Source organism: Drosophila obscura, unplaced genomic scaffold (assembly GCF_018151105.1).
Source record: "Drosophila obscura isolate BZ-5 IFL unplaced genomic scaffold, ASM1815110v1 contig_186, whole genome shotgun sequence".
Classification (NCBI taxonomy): Eukaryota; Metazoa; Arthropoda; class Insecta; order Diptera; family Drosophilidae; genus Drosophila; species Drosophila obscura.
In genome coordinates, this window is record NW_024542774.1 from 767,356 (window position 1) to 790,428 (window position 23,073).

The 23,073-nt window shown below is 47.5% G+C and overlaps 2 protein-coding genes across 5 annotated transcripts in view; both read left to right on the forward strand.

Moving 5' to 3' along the window:
* Positions 1-23,073, forward strand: part of LOC111075644 (hemicentin-1) — a 139,608-nt gene that overhangs the window by 64,472 nt on the left and 52,063 nt on the right. The window lies entirely within an intron of this gene.
* Positions 3,074-5,343, forward strand: LOC111075646 (L-lactate dehydrogenase A-like 6B). The gene has a single exon (XM_022369081.2). The coding sequence runs from the start codon at positions 3,096-3,098 to the stop codon at positions 5,220-5,222; it is 2,127 nt and encodes a 708-aa protein (XP_022224773.2). The 5' UTR covers positions 3,074-3,095; the 3' UTR covers positions 5,223-5,343.

The following is a 23,073-nucleotide window of genomic DNA, read 5'->3' on the forward strand; positions in this document are numbered from 1 at the left end:
CAGCAAATGGAAAAAATCCCCACAGACAGAGAGAGAGAGAGAAGATGGAGAGAGGCATGAGAGAGAATAGAGGCAGTGCAGTGAAAGAAAGGCAATGTCAAATGCGCAGCAGAATGTCTAAATGAGTGCCAGGACCGGGACCAGGATCTGGAATGGGATTCAGTGAATGAGCCAAACTCTCTTCCCGAGTCCCCCCCCCCCAATGCTTTCTAGGTGGCAGTGACAATGGTGACCACAAATCGCTGGGCTTTAAGACAGAACCGGGGAGTGGGGACCCACCTTCGGGGCATTTGGGGGCCGGGGCGCCCTTGCCTTGTCCAACCCTCGTGATGGATGACAATAAACCAGACAAGCGGTGACGACAATTGTTTGCTGCCAGTCGTTCGCTTTCTCTCTCCTTCTGTCTCTCTCTCTCTCTCTCTATCGCTCTCTTCCCATCATTATCCCGCGTGGTGGGATGGCAGTGCCTGATGGAGCCAGCTGGGGCCTGACTTTTTCCAGCATTGCATTCAACTTGAATGATTAAAGTTATGCTTTAAATTGTGCAAAATATTTATTTGGGCGACTTTTTAAGTTAATGGAATTTATTTAGTGTATAAATATTATTATATAAAGGGGAGAGTGCGATTGCCTGCTAATTTAGTTGCTGCTTGAGCTTCTACGATCAGTTTTTGGGGTTAGTTTTCTTTTCTCAGCTTCTGTTAACTGCTTTGCGCTGCTTTGTGCACTGCTTTGCCCACTCATGCTGCTTGAACTGACTGCTTGTGCCTTATTTAAACTGCTTTGCCTTTTCCCAATCTTTTGTGCTAATTTGTGCTTCTGATTTACTGATACTTCCCATTTACGGTACTCTTTGCTCTCCCGTACACTGCTTTCTTTCTGCCCTTTCTGCTCTGCTAATCTTCATGATCCTCCTGCCGGGGCTCCTTATCCTTTTTCTCTACATCGGGGTCATTCATTGTCATAACGGCATTGGCTGCACATTTAATGTTCTGTGATGCCTCTTCATCGTCCAGCCTTTGGTCGCGTGCGGCCAATAATTTTTTGAATATTTTCATCTGCTCGTGGGTGACGCAGGCCACCTTCACGCCGCTTATCATGCAGCTCAAGAGGCTCTCCATGGCATTCCAGTCCACCGGCTGTCTAATTTCATTGGATGGCGCTGCTGCCCTTTCGACGATCTCGCACTTGGGCTGTTGTTGTTGTTGCTGGTTGGCCCCCGCCGTCGCACAGACAGGACCTTGAGAATCTTTGGCCTTTTTGTGTACGGCACAGGGCTCCTGCCTTGCAGGGTTTTGCTCCTCATCCTTGTTGCAGGAGCTCTCCTTTGAAGCCTTGGACTCTGTCTTCCCGCAGGAGCTCTCATTCGATGCCTTGGGCTCTTTTTCGCCGCAGGAGTTCTCCTTTGAAGCCTTTTCCTCCTTCAATTTGGCACAATAGTTCAGGGGCTTCGGAGCCTCTTTCTTCGCCTTCTTTTTCTGCATCTCCTGGATATGCTTGCGCCTCCTGTCCAGCCTCGTACTGCAGGCCTTTGGCTTGGCATCGCCTGCGCAGCCTGCTGCTTTCTGCTGCTCTTTGGGTTTTTCCTTGGACTTGCCGGGGCCACAACTCGCGTCAGACTTCTGGCTGAACGCCTTCTGAAGCTGCAGCAAGTGCGATCGGGGGTCCAGCAGCATCAAGTGCCTCCATCTGAGTAGCTGCAGCTGTGGCAGTAGCGGGCGCACGATGCGACCTCCCAACATTGTAAAATTTTTGACAATAATTCAGAATAATTTCTATTAAAAGTTTGGCCGAAAGATGGAAACGTTTTACGCAGCGGCTACTACAACATTTCGTTCACTGCCTCGAAGATTCCTCCGCTGAGATTTTCACAGACAATCAAATGAACATTTACCCACATGCGGCAGGTGGCTGGTGCCAGGTGGCATGCGGCCCCATTAAAACATAACCGTGTCAAACACCTGCCCTGGCTCAAAAATTAACAGCTACAATGCTAAAACAAGTTGCACACAAATTAATGACAACATGAAGGAATTTGAATATAAAATGTAACAACTCCTCCACCACCACAGCACACACACCCGCCCACTCGTAATTGCGGCGCAAGTTTGTCAGCGACTGTATGTGGACAGAGAGAGAGTGGAGTGGAGTGGAAGTGGGTGGTGAGCGGTGCGGTGCGGTGCGGTGGCAACTCTACTGCCGTCTCTCAACGCCTGCTGTCTGCTGTTGTCTGCTTGGCGGCGCATGAAGTGAAAATTAATTTCTAAATGCGGGAAATTAACAAATTACAAACAACGGAATGACGATGGTCGTGTGGGGGGGGGGCAGGAGGCAGGCGGAAGGCAGACATGCCATAATTTACCACACACACAGACACACATCCCTCCCCACACACACACACACACACACATGGCTCCTTGTGGCACTCTGAAAGGCACTCGGAGGCACATTCATGACGAGGCCAAAGTTCGTACAGCAACTTCGTCAAGGGGGCTGAGGCTGGGGCTGGGCTGGAGCTGGTGTCGGCTGAGCGGCAAGGTGTTGAAGCACAGGTGAGAGACGACGCATTGTCTTGTGGCAGTTCCTAGCCCCCCCCGAGCCCTCTTCCCACCACCTGACAGTTGACAGGTTTGCTAATTTCCACCCTCACCTTGCCACGCCACCTACCAAAAATGGAAGTTAGCGTGTGGCAGGGCCTGTCAGCATCCTGCTGGGTGATAAGAGTACTTGCACCTCACACCTCCAGTGAGAGTGCCACACACAGTCAAGTCCCCCTACCTCACCTTCTCACTGCCATCCCCTTCACACCTTTGGCCTGCCACAGAAGCGCTGCGGTCGCGCTTTTAACATTTAATTAAGTTGTTGCTCCATTTTATGTTCGACAAAATGCTAGCGATGCCACCTGCCAACCTGCCACCTGCCTCCACTCAGCACACGCCTCACGTGTGTCGCGTTTGTGGCTTGTGCAGCGCGTCGTTTGCTTTCGTTTGTTTGTCATTCCTGCGGCTTTCAGTATTCCGAGTGCAAAGATTGAAACGATTGAAAACTTTGCGTCATTCCGCCTACGAAAAATCTGTCAAAATTTGTATGTATATATGTATAGATGTATAGATATCTGCCATCAAAATTGGAATAAACGCACTGAGACGCAGCAGCAGCACACGAGCATGCGAAGTATGAGCGGCCTCCTGCGGGACACCACGCGGGCATGTTCCTTGAAGAACTACTGCAAGAAGACCGAGAAGGACATCGGTAAGCTACGCAAGGAAATGGACCAGAACGCCGAGCGGCGCCAAGAGGCCAAGGCAGCCGAGGAGGCCGCCAAGGATGCGGCCATGCTAAGGACTAGGGTGGACAAGTGCATAGCCGAGAAGACGAAGGTGCTGCAGCAGAGCATCGAGTCGGAGGCCAATAAGCAGCAACAGGACACCCTGAGCACCATGATGAGCTGCCTGATGACGGGCATACGGCGGATCTGCCGGGACAGTGTGATGGGCGCCTTCTGCAGGGCCAAGACGCAGGCGGGCGAGAATAAGATCAGGAAAATGCTGAAGAAGTGCGCCGAAAAGTGCGCCAAAGGGGGAAGGCCCGTTGTAGTGCCGGCCAAAAGCAAGGAGAAGCAGCCAAGGCGCAACCGATACACGGAGAAGCTCGAGCAGTGCATGGCCCGTGAGTGGAGGGATGTGTGCGAGTCCAGCAAGAATTTCAGCCCGGAGGAGAAGGCGGAGATGGTGCGCATGCACCAATGCCTGTCCGATCAAATCAAGCAGAGCTGCCGCCGGAAGGTCATCAAGGAGATGTGCATCGAGGCGGGCATGGAGCATCCCAGGGATAAGGCCAAGGCTAGGAAAGCCTGCCGCCAGAAAAAGGCCAAAAAAACAGCAGCCCAGAAGCAGAAAACAGCAAAAGGCAATGCCAAAGCCAAGCAATCAGAAGGATGCTCGAGTCCTGAGGTGGAAAAGTGTGTGGACGCCAAGCTGCAGAGTGTTCAGAGCTTCATAAAGTCCTTGAGCGAGAACGATAATGCCAGTCTCGAGGACGTATGCGGCTGTGCCAGGATCATGCTGAGAAAAAAGTGCGAGGCAGAGATGCAGCAAAGGAAATGCGCCCAACAGGAGGCAGCGAAGTGCCGAGCAAACGCTGAGAGAGCGGAGGAAAAGTGCCACCCCAAGGAGAAGGGAGGCGCAGGAGGAGCCGCAACTGTTGTCGATCAGGAATTGTTGCAGAAATTCCGCGAATGTCTGTTCAAAAAGGTGGGCGGACCGCACGACATTCAGCCGGGCCGCAAGGTGACAATTGTGGGCGCCGGCGCCGTGGGCATGGGCTGTGCCATGGCCCTGCTCTGCAAGGGCGTCACCAATCACATGGCCCTCTTCGACGCGAAGCAGGATTGGATGGCGGCCGAGCGTCTCGATCTGTTGCACGGTTCGCTGTTCGTCAACAATCCGCTAATCGAGCAGTGCACGGGCATGGAGGCCACCAAGGACTCGCGTGTGGTGGTGGTAACGGCCGGGGCCCGGCCCACGGGCAACGAGACGCGCCTGGATGTCGCCCAGAAGACGGCGGATATTGTCAGGGAGGTGATGCCAGCGCTGCTGGAGCAGAGTCCCAAGGCCACCTTCATCATTGTCTCCAATCCCGCCGATGTGATGGCCTGGGTGGCCCGCAAGGTGACCAATCTGCCGTACGAGCGTTGCCTGAGCACCGGCTGCCACCTGGACACGGCTCGCTTTCGGCTGTTCATCGGCCAGCTGCTGGGCATTGCCACGCGCTCCGTTCACGGCTTTGTGGTTGGGGAGCATGGCGGCAGTTCGGTGCCGCTGTGGTCAACGGTCAGCGTGGGTGGTGTGCGCCTGCAGGAGATCCTGCCCGTCATTGGCACGGCGCGGGATCCCATGTACTGGTCGACGGTGCACAAGGATGTGGTGGAGGCGGCCTTCAAGGTGATTGCCGACAAGGGCTACACCAACTGGGCCATTGGCCTCACCGTCGCCGATATCGTTGCGGCGATATTCGAGGACAGCAATCGGGTGCTGTCGCTGTCCACCAATGTCCAGGGCATCTGCGGCATCACGGATGAGGTGTTCATGTCCATGCCCTGCGTCGTTTGCGCCCACGGCATCGGGGCCATTGTGCGGCCCCATCTCAGCGACTGGGAGAAGCAGCAGCTGCAGAAATCCGTAAAGGTCCTGCTGCAGGCACAGAGCGGCATCAAAATTTAATTTAATTTGTATTCCCCCCCAGCCCAGGCAGCCCTGAGAACTCAGTCAAGTGCGTGACTTCATTTTTTAAATTTAACTTTCAGTTTTATTTTTTAGTTTCTAAAATTAAAATTTCCCGTTACTTGCCCCCCGCACGTTAATTTGGGTGGTGGTTTTTTTTTTGATTTTGGAATTTTTAATTCGATCCCCTACGCTAGTTGGTGGCAAATGTTGCACACGGGATGTGCCGCAATCGTCTAAGCCTGCAGCTACAGCGATTCCTAGGTAGATTCAGAAGTTTGCCCAGCATCTGCCAGGATCCCACGCCGCCAGCCCCCTGGCAGCGCTTGAAGTCGGCGGAGCTGCGATCCAGAATGCCGTCGATCAGCGAACGGGAACTGGAACCGCCCATGGCCTGTGACATTCTCAACAGCGAACTGAACAAGGCGCAGAGGCGGCTAAGGACGTGGCATGGCCTTGTGGCCGGGCCACCAGCTGAGGCCGAGGCCGAGATCAGTGGCAGGCTTCGTTGCTACCCCAAGGTGCCGCCGACCAACTGCTGCCTGCGAAAGCGCAACGAAGGACTCTGCCTCAAGATGAGGGTCCTGGATAAGAGCGCACTGTGGTTCAAGGAGCCAAACGCTGCCCAAGGAGCAAGCTGCACGGCAGAGGCAGCCAAGCAGGTGCCAGGGCAGCTGGAGAAGGTTCCCAAGTATGGGTGCAAGGATTTCGTCTGCATTCTGGAGGATAGCATAAAGCCAGAGCTCACCCCGAAGCCCTTGACTAAACAGAAAGCCGAACCGGAAGCGGCAGCATCAGCAGCTGCCATCTGCCTTCCAGCTCCAAGTCCATGCTGCAAAGTAGCTGCTCCGTCCACATCAGAGGGCAGAGGCAGATCCAGCAACGTGGCGATGAGGGAACGCGAGGAGCAGCTGTTCGAAAGTATCAAGAGGGAGACTACCAGCCACTGGAGCCAGCACAAGGAGCGAAGGCCCAGCAGGCAGTTCGAGGAGGATTTCGACCATCTGCGGCGGTGGCAGAAGAACCAAAGCCCCGCCTGGATATTCCCAATTAATCAGATGCAGCAGCAGCAGGAGCAGCAGCAGCAGGAGCAGCAGGAGAAGGGATTGCAAAAGGTCAGACGAAAGCAGGAGCGAAAGCTGCCACAGGGATGCGAGGCCAAGCTACAGGATCATCTCTCTGTCACCAGGGAGGATGGCAGAGCCGCACAGACGAAGACTCAGGGTGCATTACGGCCAGGAATTAGCTGCCAGGAGCTGAAGGAAATCTACATGTGCACGGCAAAGGCCAGGCCAGGCCAGCAGAAGGCAAAGGAAAACCAAGGAAAATGCTCACCGGCTTCAACTCGCAGGCAGCAGCAGCAGACGCAGAAGAAAGCCACGGCAGACATCTGCACGGACACTGAAAAGCAAAAGGCACACGAAATCCGCATGCTGGAGAAAAGGGGCAAGGATATACCAGAGGAGCAGGCGCCCCAGCGAGTCCGCAGCGAGGAGCAGCGGCCGCTACGAGAGCTGGAGAGGATGTCCAAGAGCATAAGCCTGCGCGAGCTGCAGATGATCCTGGAAACGAAGAACAAAGCCAAGGGAACAAAGTGTGCAAGGAAAGGGAAGAAGGCACTGGGGATTAGGGAGAAACAGGCGCTGGCGGAACGAGATGAAAATCGAGGAATTGAAAGCGACTCCGACGGCCTTGCGCTGCAGCAGATCGAGGAAATTTCCAAGCTGTGCGCCGCCCTGAAGGAAAAGTACGAGAAGCGGAAGGAGAAAGCGCATCGAAAGGAACACCAGAGGGAAGGAAGAGGCGGAGGAGGCGGCGCATCTCCGCAGGAAGTGCAGGGAAGGGGCAGTGCAAGCAGAGGCCGATCTGAGAAAGCAGAGAGATGAGGCAGGCCAAAGGAGGCGCCTGCTCTCCGATCTGAAGCAAACGCGCAGGGATATTGCAGCCAAACAGCAGCTGTTGCAGGTCAAATCCGTGGAAAGGTCAGTGGGGGAGAGGCCAAGTGGCGAGAGGGAGAACGGAAAGCAGAGGCAGCCTGAGGACAAACCGAAACTCGGGCAGGCGAAACGAATGGTGAGGCAGCGACGGCTGAGCATAGCCAAGTGCACCGCGAGCAGCCACAGTCTCCTCCTGACGCCCGCCATCTCGAAGTGGAGGAAAATGGAGGTGCCACGTGGCCTGGCGGACGCGTTCGGTGATCCTTTCGCAGAACGTTTGGACGACAGATCCAAACTTCTGGGGAAGGCTTACCCGACGCAGCCCCAGCCCCAGCCCCAACCACAGTGCCACAATACAGCTACGATCGTGCCACACGAACCCACGCGAACTTCCGCCTTTGGCTCATCCACCATCATGTTGCGCAAACACCTGTCCAACCTGAAGCGCTATGGCATCAACGATGCTCTGGTGGTTTACTGGCTGCGGGAGGCGGCATTCCCGTGGGCGCGCGACACAACTGCTTGTGGCACGAAGAAGGCGGCGGGCTTCATCTACGACGAGACAACGACCATGACCCTGTGGCCCTGCCCCACCAAACAAGAGAAAACTCCCAACGACGCTGGGTCTAAGTAATGGGTTCTGTTCTACATGCCGAATTGGCAATTAAATTTTATACTTTAATACGTGATGCGATTTCAAAATTAATGTTGAGCGTTGAGCAAATTAAATCCATTCAGTTTTTATCAGAGACTTTTGTGTGTGTGTGTGTTTCAGACATGTACATGTGTGCAATTAACATTGGCTTCTCCATCTGGTGCGCTGATGAAATATATTCAAGCAGAAGAGCAGACAAAAGCATGGCCTCTCGGGCAGAGTGAGCAAGCAAGAGAGTGAGCATCGGTATTGCGAAGCGACATGTTCGTTCACGTTTGTTTGTGATCTCTGCACTCATAAATACTCTCACGCACAAACCGTTCTCTCCATCAGAATAGCAAAAGGGGGTCGGGAGAGTGAGCATGAAAGAGAGCGACGCTCAGAATTGCGTGCTGCTTGAGCAATGAACAAAAATGCTCAAACAAGTATGTAAGCAACCTGAGCACCACCGGAATGCCAGCGGGATTAAGGCGCAAACTGTTAATCAATACATTATCTTAAAGCAAAGCTAGTCAAAGCAGAGAAACCATCTCTCAAAGCAAACAAACATTACTGGGGGGATAACAGAGCCAAAGCAAACAAAAAGGATATGCATCTCTCCGGTTGATTGCCGCATTGTATTATTGATGAAATAATGAAATTGCCACCAAACACACAGCAGCACACAGGACATCCTTGAATATACTTCCACAAGTAAGACTCAGACATAGACATTCAGCCAATCCAATGGGGCAGCCACTCTCAATGTCTGTCAGGGTCTTTCGTTATGAATTTTATGCCTCGATAACGAGAGCAATGTCATTAGACGGACAGCAAAACAACAGCAGCAGCAGCAGCAGCAGCAGCAGCAGCAGCAGCAAAACGAGCTTCGAGGTGCTGGCCCTGTCTGGGGCTGGGCCTGGCCTTGTGTTTGATCAGAGAGGTATTTGGTTTTCATTTCGTATTGATTCCGAGTTAGCCATTGCTTTGCTTCCCCCCTTGCCCGACACGTCACCCCACACATTGGCAAAGCACACATTGGCAGATGCCTCATGTGTCCTGCTGTCGTGCTATCCTGCCCCCGGGGCCGGCCATCATCAACAGCCATCCGTTTAAATTATTAACGTATGAGTAATTTTTATGACATATAAACAAAAGTCCTGTTTTGGGGCCACGGCTGACTGGTTCTTGCAGCTCCTTCTGCTGATGCTCCTCCCTCTGTTGCTGCTGCTGCTGCTACTCCTCCCCCTGCTGCTGTTTTAGCTTTTGCTGTGTGTCATGTGTCGTCTCTGGTTGCTGTCTCGTTTTTTGGGTTTCCTATTTCCACAAACAGAGACAGCCAGCAGGCAGGGTGGCAGGCAGGCAGGGAGTGTGTGTCCCCTAGTGGCATGAGGCATGTGCATTTCGGGGAGTGGTTTTTGTGTGTGCGACAAATTACTTTTGTGTGTGTGTGTAATTAAGTCCTGCCTCCCGGACCCCAATCCACCCCACTCCACACCGATATTTGTCAGCAGAATACGAGCCGCAAAATTGATTTCAACTTTAATATTCTTTAATTTAATTCTTTTATAAATTCCGATTTTAATGCAACACTTTTTTTTGCTCTTTTTGCTCTCTTTTCAGGTAAGCAACTCCTTGAAGAACCAAAACTCAATCACTAATCATTGTGCCGGTATGGGACCCCCTCCTGCCTCACCCATTCACAACCGCATAGCTTTCCAGAGGCCAGTCGACCGGTCGAATGCCTTTAATTTGAAAACTTTTTGGGTGGGGGATCCAAAAGCATGAAGTATACGTATAGATCAAGCCAAAAAGTCCACTCTTGGGAGGGGCGAGTGGTTGAGTGGTGGTGCGGGGACGTGGGGCACAAACAATTCGAATACTGCATTCCACGCAGCGCAGCGGTCAAGCGGCGTAGCCGAAAATCAAAGCATATTTCCAGCAACCGCTAAGCTATCCGGCGGAGAGAAGAGAGAGAGAGAGCCCCAGACAGGAGAGAGAGAACACAAAAAGAGAAACCCCTCAACCGGCCACATAGTTTAAGCAAACTTTTCTTCGTTGCAAAAGCATTAAAAAAGGGGTATGGGGGCAGGGGCAAGGGGCAGAGGCTGCGGCTGCGGCTGCCGCCCCACTATTACATTAGAACAGAAAAATAATTGCGAAAACTTCTCTCAGAACTTTTTCAACTTTTTGCTGCGTTCATTCGATGCGAGGGGTTTTTTTTTTGGCCTTTCTGTTCGTGCCACTTGGTGTTCGTCCGTGTTTTTTTTTTCGGGTTGCACGCATTTTTTGAATAGCAGGCTGCCCCCTCCCTGCCCTGCCCTGCCATTTGCCACGCCTCAAAACCCGCTGACGATGCTCATTATACGTACAACTAATAATCATTAATGTGCCGCATTCTGTGATTATTTTTGAGCCAGAGACTGGGCTGCTTGAGCCTCGTCGCCGCCTTGTGGCACACAAATTGCTAAAATTAAAATACTTTTCAAAACTAATTAAAATCGTGTTGCATACTTTCGAGGCTGCCCCGCCAAAGGCTGCCCTGCTGTTTTGCCGTTACTTCCTTCCACTTTCTTGCGAGTCTCTTGCAGATTCTTTAAGCCCTTTTCTTGCCCGGAAAAGGCCAATCCGTGGACTCCAGCCATTCATCGATTATTTGCTTGTCTTGGGCGAAAAACTTTACCCATTTTTCAGTTGTGTTTCTCTTGGGGCTGATCCCCGTGACTGATGCCGTGGTCGAAAGCAACACTTAAGCACCTTAAAGTCGCCTTTAACTCCTCCAACTCCAACCAAATTATTCAGGCAGTTTTTCTTCCTGGTTGAATTGAACACCTGAAAATCGGAAGCCTGCCACACCTCACTTGCTCTAAAGTTAAAGATTTCCCTGTCCTGGGCTTATGCGGCCCTTTACACTCGCTGCCTGCCAAAGGGGTGGGGCAGGGGGCGCTGACTGCCAGCAAACATCAAAAGCGTTAAGCAACTTAAAAGCCCAGCCAAGTGCATGAAATGCGTCGCGTTTCTCCCCCCGGTGGGGGCCGCTCTGCCATGGAACACGCGACGAGGACGAACGACGACGACTTTTAGCAGCCAAAGCAAATCAAAGGGAAATAATGGCGCACAAGGGCTGGGCTGGTGCTGGGTCTGGGGCTAGGGCTGGGGCTGGGGCTGGGACTGGGGTTAGATGAAAAGCTCTGGGGGCAAATGGCGCGCACGAAGTGCTCACATGCACCTGCCAGAATGCATTCGCGTGGCATAGAGAGAGAGAGAGAGAGAGCTCCGCTCCTGTATGCTGTTGCGGGAGCGCCTGAATGCTGATGCTGGATCCTGAATGCTGATGCCGATGTCGGCAATTAATTAGGATTATGTGTGTCGTCTGAGCGGAGCCTAAAAGCATGCAACACATGTGTGGCTGTCCTTGCTCCTTTCGTCCATCCATTCTCCACGTTCTAATGGCCCCCCCCACAAATGCAGTGGCAGTGGCAGTACTGCTGCGGCACTGCCAGTTGCCGTAGCAGCTTGACTTCCACTGCGTGACATCCACAGAGGACTAAATAGTTTGATTAAGCAAATTTATGGCAGGCGGCGAGCTGCTGTGGCGCACTTAATGCCACAGCCGTAGCCCCCAATGCTCCAAATGCTTCAATCGGGAGAAACTCAATCAATCATGAAAAAACCACAGCTGCTTGCATTAATTTTTTTTTAATGATGACGAGGCTAGAGTGCTGCTGCTGCTCATTAAAATCTAACGCTCAAAATGGCGCCATTCTGAATCTATTTCTGCATCTTGTGGCAGTTTCCATCTGCGAGTATCAGCGGGGTTTTCCCTCTGGCCCGTGTCTGTAGCCGTGTCCACTCCTAACGAATTTTTAAGCACATATTTACACACAATTTGGCATCAACTTTTATCACAACTTGCACATTTTCCCCCCTCAAGTAATGGTTCACTTTTCTTTCAAACTTTACGATTCATTATCTTAAAATACAAAAAGAGAGAGAAAGAGCTCTGGAAGAGTTGCAAGTGGCAGGCGACCACCAGGTCACATGTCCTGCGGCTGAGTGCACTCATTTTTAGACTTAAAGTCTGAAAACCGCACAGTGTTTGTGGCAGGCAAGGTGATTCGTGGCGAGGCGAGGCGAGGCACTTGCCTGATAAGCCTCCCGTCTGTCACTTGTCTCTGTCTCTCTGTCTTGTGCATTCTCTATCTGTGCCCCAAGGTGTGTTGCAGTTTGCTGCTGCTCTTGTTATCGCAGAACTTTGAGACTGTTTGCAGGTCTCTGCTTGTGACAGTCGTGGCCAGGAGCCATAGTATGATAATGTTGTGCATGACTTTGGTCAGTTTTGCGATGGAGCATGAAGATGTTACAGATGGCCACAGCTGCCTGCCACTCAGGTCGGGAGACTTATGCAAACAGCGCAGCCTTTCGCGCGACTAGCAGCACGAACCTCTCCCTCGGCTGCCGCTGCTGGCATCACATCAAAGTGAAAGTCACGCGTTTTGCGTCTATTTACCACTTTGTCTGGCATTCTGGCTGCTGGAGCTGCACAAAGCCGGAAGAATATCCAGTCTCGCTGTCTCCTCAGTGTCTGGGACTGCTGCTGCTTCTGCTCTTGTCTGTTGTCTGCCCCATTATATTTTGGCTTCTTTGGGCCCCGCTCGGCTTGGCCCTGTATTTGTATGTAAACAAGCGCCAGACGAGAAATTGGCAAATCATTGGCATAGACTCGCACAAAATGGCTGAAAAGGCCAGACACCCCGACAGATGCCCTAACGAAGCGAAAGTCCTGTTCTGGCTGTTGCCATTGGCTTTGTGCAATTTAGATGGGTGGGTGGGGGGTGGTGGCGAGTCTTATACGTTTTCTAGAGATCTGAATACTTCCCCAGGCAGAACCATCGATAACCCCACCAAGGATATATACCGGGGGATCAGAATTTATTGGGGTTTTTGGGCACCTTTTTGGCTGGGTGTTTGGGTTACCTTTTTTGGCAAGTCTCACGGGGATCATACTTTTTGCATAAAATGCACATAAAATTTCGCAGCAGCCCTGGGAGCCATGCGTGCAACGCCTTGGGTAAAACACACACACACACACACTCGATCGCACGACGAAGCGAGGACTCGCTTGTAAAAGTCCTTACCGGAATTTCTGTTTCTGCTGCTGCGTCTCCTGCTGCTTGTTTATTTACGCACATGCGAGGCCAAAACTTATTTCATATTCATAGAAAAATCGCAAAACACATGTGCTTGCTCGAAGAAGGTCCTTGCCAGGATATACACACACACACATCGACACAGAGACACTCGGAATGGGGAGTAAATCAGCAGCTAAGTAAGTAAAATGCTTCATAAATTGCTTCAAGTGGCACAGCTGTACGGCTGATGGCAGCTTTCGCAGGCTCAGTGCTGGGATCTAGGACCCAGCTAGGATATCTCCTCTCTCTCTATCTCTCTCTTTGTATGCTTCGGCTGGCTTCCGCTTTAAAGTCTAGCCTCATGCATAAATCTAAATCAAAGCGCAAAATGAAGAAATACAAATGAGAATCAAAATCATCATCATCATCGTCATCTTGTTGGGTAGTCCTTACGCACATCCTTGCGCACATGCGGCTCTACACACATGCTCAACCTACACATCTGTGTCTGTGTCTTTGTGGGAGTCTCCAGGCAAGCGTTAAATTTACGCACCAGAATGAATATACGCAAAATATTTTTGCTCTGCTTTTAGAAATATTTCCACAAAAGTCCACACAATCTTTTTCCTATGTAGTTTCCTGGCTCCTCAGCCAGAACAATTCCCCCCAAAAAATTGTGACAGATTTTGCCAAAAGGAATCGGCTGCAGAATATTCTATTTATATTTGTTTATTCACGGGTGCATAAATACAACATTTTGGCAGGCATTTAATAAGCGGAAAGTGTTGATAATTTTGCTAAGAACTCTGTTGTTCGGGCTTAATTGCTTGTAAAACATGTAATGGTAAATTAATAACTTGAGAAATTTGTGTGTGTATGTGTGGCCGAGGAAGTGCGAGCAATTTGAGAACGAAAAACTCGAATTCAGTGGATGAAAATGTATCAGGAAATGTGATTTTGGCAGTCAGATTTTGGTCCGTTGTACCATTTTCCAATACATTGAAATACAAATAGATAATGGCATAAAATGGAATATAAATTCCATTGCCATTAACATCATCCATTACTCGATTCGATGCCTCATGACATTGCATCATCCAACACTTTGGACACCCATCCGTCACTCTCTCTCTCTCTCTTATTACCTAATTGCGTCTAACTAAAATTGAATTTCCTGCCGGCCCATGACTATCCCTGGCAACAATAAGATAATTATTATGCAGACCATGGAAGAGGAGGAGAAAGACAGTTAGTCTTTGACACTCGAACACTCTGTGTCTGTGGCCACTTAATGGGAATTTAATTGCCGATATAATTAAGTTCGTTTGTGAGCATAGAACAGCAGAATTATATCGAGTGATTACCCCCTGGTGCGCCTGCAGCAACTCAAATCAACTCAACTCAAATTGTAGCACCTGCTTGTTGGGTGAGTCAATCAATTTACTCGGCCTTCAAGCCAAGCCAAGTCTCATCGTTATTGATTTATGCTTATGTATCTTGTGGCAATTATTCAGCGTTCCTGAATGCAGCAGCCAGAAATAATAGTCGCAAGAGCTTTCAGAGTGTCAAGTGATTTTACGTACACAATCGAAAGAGGGAGAAAAAAAAATAGACACAAATTAATATACTCCATTAAGCAATGAACCTCTCTCTGCTAAAGCCAAGACTCTCTCTCTGCTAAAGCCAAGACTCTCTCTCTGCTTTACTCACCTATGTACATATTTTCGCTGCGTTCTGGAGGCGCTTATCTGGCGCTTATCTCTTCGCCACAACAACAGCAACAACAACAAAATATTGCAGTTTTCGATCAGATGCCGAAACGACGAAACAGAGAAAAAAAAACAAAAGTTCGGGAGGTTCAATGGGAGATCAAAAGGGGAATCCTTTGCCTAATTTGTTGTTCAGTGTGAAAATTGCATTGAAAAAATGCGTTGACGATTATTTGGCGAGCTCTCTGGGGGATGCTTTCCTGGCGCCCAGGCATTCGGCCAAGAATGTTTTTGTGTACATGATTTATGATATTATTTTTGAAAAGGAAAATGAACACGACGACACACACACACACACACACCACTAATGTGCAAAATGACCCAGTGACAAATTGTGTATGTGTGTGTGTTTGACCATCTTTTGGGGAAATTCCAGTAATACACTCACGCGTTAACCGGACACTTGTCGAGGGAAATTTATGTGAAGTTTCAGCCTGATTTATGAGTCAAAACCGAATTGAATGTTTTTTTGTGTGGGAATCTATAAATTTTGCCCAAATTTGTGGTCGCTTCCCATCATCAGAAAGGCCACATTTTCATGCTCCTATTCCTATTTCTAATGAATCTCACAAAGCTATAGAATTTCTTATATTTTCTTAGGCATTGCAATAAGTATCTCGTTAAAAATCAATTTCCAGACCAAAATCAAAAATTCATCTGCCCATTTTTGTAATTTTTTTTTTTTTGAATTTTTTGGTTCAACTTTTGATTGTAATTTTTAATGCAAATACGTTTTGACGTCATTATTGAGGGGCTTTGGCAGCCATTTAATCATGCTTTTCCACTGAAGAGGAGGAGGGGGCTTTGAGGCAGTCGAGGAAATATGCAGATGAGTCTCGAGCCCCATCGTCCTTCGTCCTGTTTGGCTTTGCCGCAGTAATTTCTTTTGGGTTTTGTGAGCGGGCGGGAATGCAAATGCCAAACAAAAGTAGTTTAGAATTTTGCGGCTCTTTCAAGGGATGTTTTCGCTTCCCCTTCTTTTGTGGTTGCAGGACCTTCAAAGCAGAGCCAGAAGGATCTATCTCCAGAGTCGTATCTGTGGGACTCTCTGTGTCGGCACGACATTAAAATTCAATATGTTAATGAGCGGCATGGCAGCGGCATGGTCGGTCGCCAGGTGTTCCAGGCCAGAGGACAGCCGCAAGGTCAGGCGAAGAGGTTCGTTCGTTAAGCTCCCGGGATATTTAAATTTGTTGCCGGAATTCTTCGAGAAAGTGTGGGGAGAAAGTGTAGGTGGCAGAGAAGCCAACACCTAGAACACAGCAATCTGCAATTTCTTTTTCCGTTTGTTGTAAAATATATAAATTAAGCTGCGTTTGAAATTCTGTTTGTTCGATAATTATGTATTATGCCAGATCCATGCATTATTTTTTTTTATTTCAATCGCCTTTGATAATTATTGTAAATAAATTCGAGACTGCTAATTGTGATTCATTGCCACAGTTCATTGGAGTCTAACACGCTTAATTAACAAATGACATACATAAATTTAAACGTGACCCCGCACAGAGGCAAAAACAATTATTATCATATAATAAAGTAATCCGTTCTTTTGTGCTTTGATGTCAAATAAAATGTATGGAAATGAGTCGAGTGCAGAAAGAAAAATGTAAATAGAATGTAACAATAAACATTAATAGTCGATGCAATCAAAATGCAAATATTCGTATTGAAAAAGTATCAGAATTCAGAGGAAAATGAAACCAGTCAAAACTTCTTTAAAATCTACAGTACGATTTATGAATGGTTCTATATTTGAAATATTTGAATAAACTAGGGAAAAGTGAACTCAAATATTTTGAAATACCTGAATTCTGTGGGGTAATTCAGACATCTTTCATTAATAAAAGGCATCAAAGTCTAGCTCTGGGCGGGCAACTGTCATGAACTGCACTGCAAATCGCATTCAATAAAACATCAAAACAAATAGGCGAGTAGCAAAAAAAACGAACGAAAACCAGAAACATTTGTCAGTAAAAAGATCTAAATAAAGTGGAAAAACGTAGAGCAAATGAAAATGGAAATAGAAAATCGAATCGAATTGTGTCGAGCGACGAGATGAGGCAGTAAAAAGTGCAAGCGCTGTGGCAGGGACAGGGGGACATGCCGTGACAGGGGCGTGCGGAAATGGCCTTTTGCGGAAATCCGTTTAATTTGCAAAATGCCAACAATGCAATGGCAATAAATGTGACAAAAGCAGAGAGAGAGACAGAGAGTCAAAGCAACTAAAAAACGAATGGCAGCGGCACGAGAGCTGTGTGTGGTGGTGGCATGCCACCGCTTTAAAGTGTTGCAAGAGCCTCCTATTTAGGTTATATATATTCAGGCATATAAATCATCAGTGGAGACCATTTTTTTTTTTGTTTGTTAGCAGTTTGTAATGACAACAGGCAGTGGCCAATAAAACAATCAACGTGCGGAAATAGCAAACAAATTATAATTGTAATTGTAATTTATAGAAGGAAAAAACTCAGCCACGAATCGGCTTATATAATCTTTCCTCTCTCTCTCTCTCTCTGCATAAACTGAATCCATTTCTTGACACTCGAAATTGACTTTAAATGAAATTCATTCAGTATTGGAATCGGGATTGTGTCCTGCAAAAGTCATTGAACGGGGGGACAACAGAAACAAAATCAAGGCATGGTTCTGGCTTTTTTTTCAGGCTGTTCAACATTTTTAATGGCGGCTGCAACATCAGCAGCAGCAGCAGGAGCAGGGGCAGGGGCAGGAGCAGGGATGTGGCAACCACAACAACGGACCAGACCATAGAGAAGATTCCAGTTGTTGGTTGGGTAGTGCCACACATACACATGCATACATACATACATATGTATACATTCATGCATATGTATACACACGCAGACAGTTAGCCGCCTGAGTATTGCATCTTGTTTAATTTGTATGCACACACCCACACACCCATCCTCCTTACGCCCCTCCACACACAGACAGAGTTGCATAAAATATTTCATACCAGCTCGTTTTTTTATACCCCTTGCTCGTGGCTTCCAGGGGTATATTGAAACACCTGAATGACTTGCCCTCGCCAATTCCAATTCCGAAATTTCTTGCACATGAGACACCACTTGGGATGTGATTCGTAAATCTCATTTTGTTGTTGTAATTTTCTAAGACTAAAGAGTGCATTAGTGGGTATGCCAATGGTCGTGACATTCACTGTAATGTTTCGTTGTTGTTTTATTTTATTTTTTTTTCTGTTTGTCAGGGGCGGCAGAGGCGTGTTGTGTCTGTGCGGCCGCCGACGTGTTGTTATTTCTGTGATTGTGCTGTCGCGGCTGTGCTTTTTATTGTTATATAAATAAGCTATAAATTTCACTATGAAAGCAGGCACCACACACACACACACACACACACTGAAAAATACATGCAACGTATACTATATATTGTAAATCCAACAATATGTAGAATGCAATATTTAATCATTGAGCAAGGGGCACTGGACAAAGACAGACATTTGATTATTCGTTTGCGTATTGAATGTTTGCAAATTGAATGCAAATCGTCAAACAGAGTTGAATGGGGAAGCCCGCGGAAAGTGAATTGCAAAAGTCTGGTGTAACTGCCAATGCCGCCATTTCCCGCATTTCCCAGCCATTTCGACGATAAATCAAGTCTCGGGATAACCCAAAAGTGACATCCCTGCACGAAAATCTGTTTGTGCTTCACGCGAAAGATCCGTCCAAGTCCGTCATATTAAATGCATTGGCCCCCCGCCCTTTCTGTGCGGATTGTGCAACTCAATTTCATGCTTAATGGAAAGGGTCCTTCGGTTCGGTGTCCTTTCGCCGTAACTAATCCCAGAGGTGCAGCATCCACCCCCACCCAGACCTAACCCTTTCCCCTGTGCATTACGCAAGCAACACGTGGCACAGCTCCCCAGCTCCCCGTGGCATGGCGCTAATAAAGTTAATTTTCCACAATGCCACGACAACTTTTCAATGTCATGGTCCCGGACATGTGGGGTTGGGTTGAGTTGAATGTTGGCTGGAAGGATGCTGTCCTTATGCTGGCAGTGACATTTTTCTAATTACGTGCACGAACCCATTGATAAAAGCTGGAAAATAAAGAGGGTTGGGACACGTGTCCCATGCCACATGCCTCCCGCCTGCAACTATGCAACACTGCCCTGCCCATTTAATCTGTGCATCAATCAGCATTATTTACATTGCAAATAAATATTCCACGGAATGCAAATTAAGTTTCGTTTCTCCTTTCATTTATTTGGTTTCATTTTTCATTATTGGGTTTTGGGTTTTTGCGTTTTTTTTTTGGATACGAATTTGCTTTTATTTGTTGGCATAATTTTTAATGCAAACTTCTCATTATATGCAGTACAAACCTACATTTTATTTATACATATTATTTATTTTAGATTTCATAGCGTTGATTCAGCAATATATTTTTGACAGTTACAGGGTATCCAGTAGTCGTGCAGCTCTTTCCTGGCTGTGTTGCAATATACAAATCCATAAAATGTATTTTTTTTCAAGTAAACTGAAACATGAGGCTGTTCTTTGTGTGTGTTTATTTTTTATTTTTTGGCTTATATACCCTTCTTTCCTTTCTATCACTCTATCTGACCGCAACTTTATTGCATAAATGCGGTGATTTAATTAATATGCATATGTTTAATGAGCTGCAATTAAACAGCCATACAAAAAGAGGGAAAATTCGAAAGAAAACACAATCAAGAGGGGGAGCGGAAAGCGGGGAGAGCACACAAATCAAAGTCGATCAAAGTAATGCAAATAATGTGAATTTTAATTTTAATTGAATTATACCACAAAATTAAATCCAAAGGACTTATGGATAGGGAATCCCATTCAACCATACAACGGACTGACAGAATTCAATGCATCGATGCAACCCAACCGATTTCCAAGTCAATTCCGGCAATAACCCAGCATCGGTATCGGCATCTGGCTAATCAACCTGCCCCCTATAGATGCAAATTCATTTTCCTGTCATGGCAGAGACTGTGTGTTTCCACCATATCCTTTGCCGGCGATCTGCGTAAGGCCTTTCAAGCCTCCAGCCGAGCCAAACTTTGCATTTGGCAATCAAAAAAATTGATTAGAACAGAAATGGCTATCGCTGGCGGCTCACGCGGATTCTGAGAAGGATTTCCTCTAACAACACACACTAACACACACAAACACACACACACACACACATATATACGCACATTTGGGGAATTCGAGAATGCGAGAACTGGGAACTGGACACTTGTGCAGCCGATTGGCAAAATGGTAGCCTAGCAAAATCCTCCCAATCTTGCCAGCACCAGACCCACTTCTGGCGGGCCCAAAAAAATGCTGGCAAAATAAACTCTACCAAAAATGAGAACCAGAACCCAAAACCCAAAACCAAACCAAAAGCAAAACTATGCAACTCAATTGCAGTCAATGTAGTGGCAAGTGGCGAGTGGGAAGAGGCAAGTTCCGAGCCACAGGATTGAAACTATTTTTTGGGGTCTATTTTCGCCAGAGATCCCAGACGGGGGGAATGTGGGCCTCCGACTGTGGAGCGACTGGGACTAGAACATCATCAATATGAAACAGGGGACATACATAATCGGGCGGATGGAATGGCCATGGCTACGCTCCCCCTACCGCTACCCCTACTCCTACGTTCTGCTGCTGCCGCTGCTGCATTTATGCGTTGCGTTCGGAGGAAATCCCGTCCAGACAGGAATTTTCAAATGCCAGTACACCCTCCCCCCCCACAGTAGGGGTCTACTGCCAGCCCGAAAAATTCACCCAAATGCATTTCAGTGGCAGGCAATTCTCGTTGTTTGCGACTAGTTTCAGTGGCTGCTGGAAGATACCTAATACACAAAAAATTTGCATCCGTCTGACAAAGCAATTCATTGAAGATACAACAAAAATAATACAAAACTAGAAGGACAGTGAATTAGGATGCAAACAATGCTGGATGGACAGCCACAGTCCATGAGGCAGATGAGAGCAGCAAGCTTTACACTCCATAAAGAAACGCTATGTCGAATTTATTGCAGAAATTGTAGGAAAGATGCCTCAGCTATTAATTAAATCATCAAAAAGTGTGTTCCACGTGTCCTAAGGGACAGGCTTGCCAGGCCGCGCAACTATCGCTTAGCTCGTGGATTCATAGAACAAAATTAAAAGAAGAATGCGACGAATGGAATAATTTATCTCTCAGATAATGTTGTAGAGTGTAAAAGGAAAATTATACCCTGATAGTGCAAGACTGTTAATTCTTGACGGCTGATGAATGAGGTATTTGCGGCTAAGTATGCTGTTGTTTGCATTAAAATCATGCAGCATGGACTTTTACCTTTAGCCCACGACCTTATTGTCAGTCCAATGAGTCCAGAAGTTGTACATGTGTGAAAATGAAATACGCCTCTAGTGTGACAGGTATGACAGTCAAAGTCTCTGCATGAGTGCTGTATTTTGTGCTTAATTCGGAATCGTAGACCGATGATGACTGTTTTCAAATACATTCAACTGACGAAACATTCATTCGTATGAGTACGAGTATGTGGTAGGGATTAAGTTATCCAGCCGTGCGGTAAACAGCCCCAACTCTCAAGTTAACAACTCTCAATGTCAAAGAGTACTCACAGTTGGAAGCTTCCATTAATTAAATGCTCCAACCAGTCATGTGGGAATTTCCAGCCTCAGATGCTGTCAAAGATTTTGGTAAGATTCTCGCCCGAAGTTGGCTTCAAGTTAACATATTCCAAGGATTTGACTACATAGCACAAACTTTGCAAATGTTGTGTGTGGCAGAAAGAACAGCCAACAGAAGCAGTCGAATAAGTTGTCATCTCTCTTCCCTCTCTCGCTCGCTTTCTCTTTTATCCCCTTATAATGTTGTGAACGGGGGTAGAAGTGAATTTTAGTTAATTATAGATACATTTGTGTCTGGCAACGTGTTGCCGCCTCCACAATTAGGCGTGGCTGTGGGCTATGAATGGTTGTGGGTGTTTCGGGTGGGGTGCTTCGATGAATGGAAAGAAATACCATGGCAGGGGGCAAACTTCATCCAGATAATGCTGACAAAGTGCAGCTTTGGCACAAAATTGTTGCAGAAATTTATTATTGGCTTAAGGGAGCATCAATGGACAGCAGAAGCAGTCGCATCAGCAGCAGCCGTAAAGGGGAAAGAAGGAGCTGAAGGAAAAAACGGAAAAAAGGAGGCCAAGGAGATGGTAGATGGTGAGTGCACTTTGGCGCTGAAAAGCGTGAGCTATGCCCCCCAGGCGTTGCATCGACTCGCAGCACCATCCACCATTCACCTCCAACTTCCATCTACTACGTGTCCTTCGGTTGGTTCGGTTCTTGGTTCTCGGTGGAGCACGCAGCCAAAAATATACTTTACGACATTAAGCCAAAGAGTTAAAGCTTCCAAAAATGTCAGAGCTGCACAAAATATATCGCATACGAAATGCAAACTGATGGCAAAGTTAATCAACTAGAAGAATTCGATAAGAACACCCAAGCATCGATTTATGAATGTAACAGTTTCTAGATTTTCTTTGTCAGTGAATTTCCTCTAAACAAAAAAAAAAAACAAAAACAAATTAACCAAAAATATAATTATTTTAATTAAAAATGCCATTTATAATTTTCCCTGCGACATGTGCTACAAATCTGAATTATTTCTGGGGCAAAGAAAACAGCATCAACAATTGCAATTAGCACAAACAAAAGAATGGACTACAAAATGTTAATACAAGTGGAGTGGGGTCATTGTTGTTGCGCCGCACTGTGGCAAAGTTGGCTACCAACGCCACTTTGGCCAGTGACTTGTCCAATTACTATGACAACGGGAGAGAATAGAACAGGATGCTCGTAGAGCAGCAGACAGGGGGAAGGGGAAACGGCATTCAAATGGTATGCCGCAGGACACACTCGCCACACACACACACACAAGAGGAAGGCAGGTTGTCGTCAGTGTCCTTTCAACGAAGAGCCAACTAAACGGAAGCGTCAACTACAAACTTTTTTCATATCCTGTGAAAATTATGCGACCAGCAGACGACACACATATAAATACACATGTATGTGTGTATGTCTATGTATAGTGTGTATAATGGCAGTGCACTTTTGACCAGGATGCATGGAGGGCAGAACATGCCCCTTCCCCACTACCGCGTTCGACAGTTGCCATTCAGACTGACTGCCAAGGGGAGGCACAACTTTTGTCAAATTGGGTTTTTTATATCACAGACACTCACACGCACACACACACACACACATACCGCTAACTTTTGTGTAACCCTATCTCTCTCTCTCGGTTCGTGCAACAGCTTGTCCGACCAACATTGTCAGCGTTAGTTTTAATGGTTGGAAAATATTGCAAAAATTA

Excerpts from the sequence above, each read along its gene's own strand:
- LOC111075646 (XM_022369081.2), top strand. The coding sequence starts at position 3,096 with ATGTATAGATGTATAGATATCTGCCATCAAAATTGGAATAAACGCACT.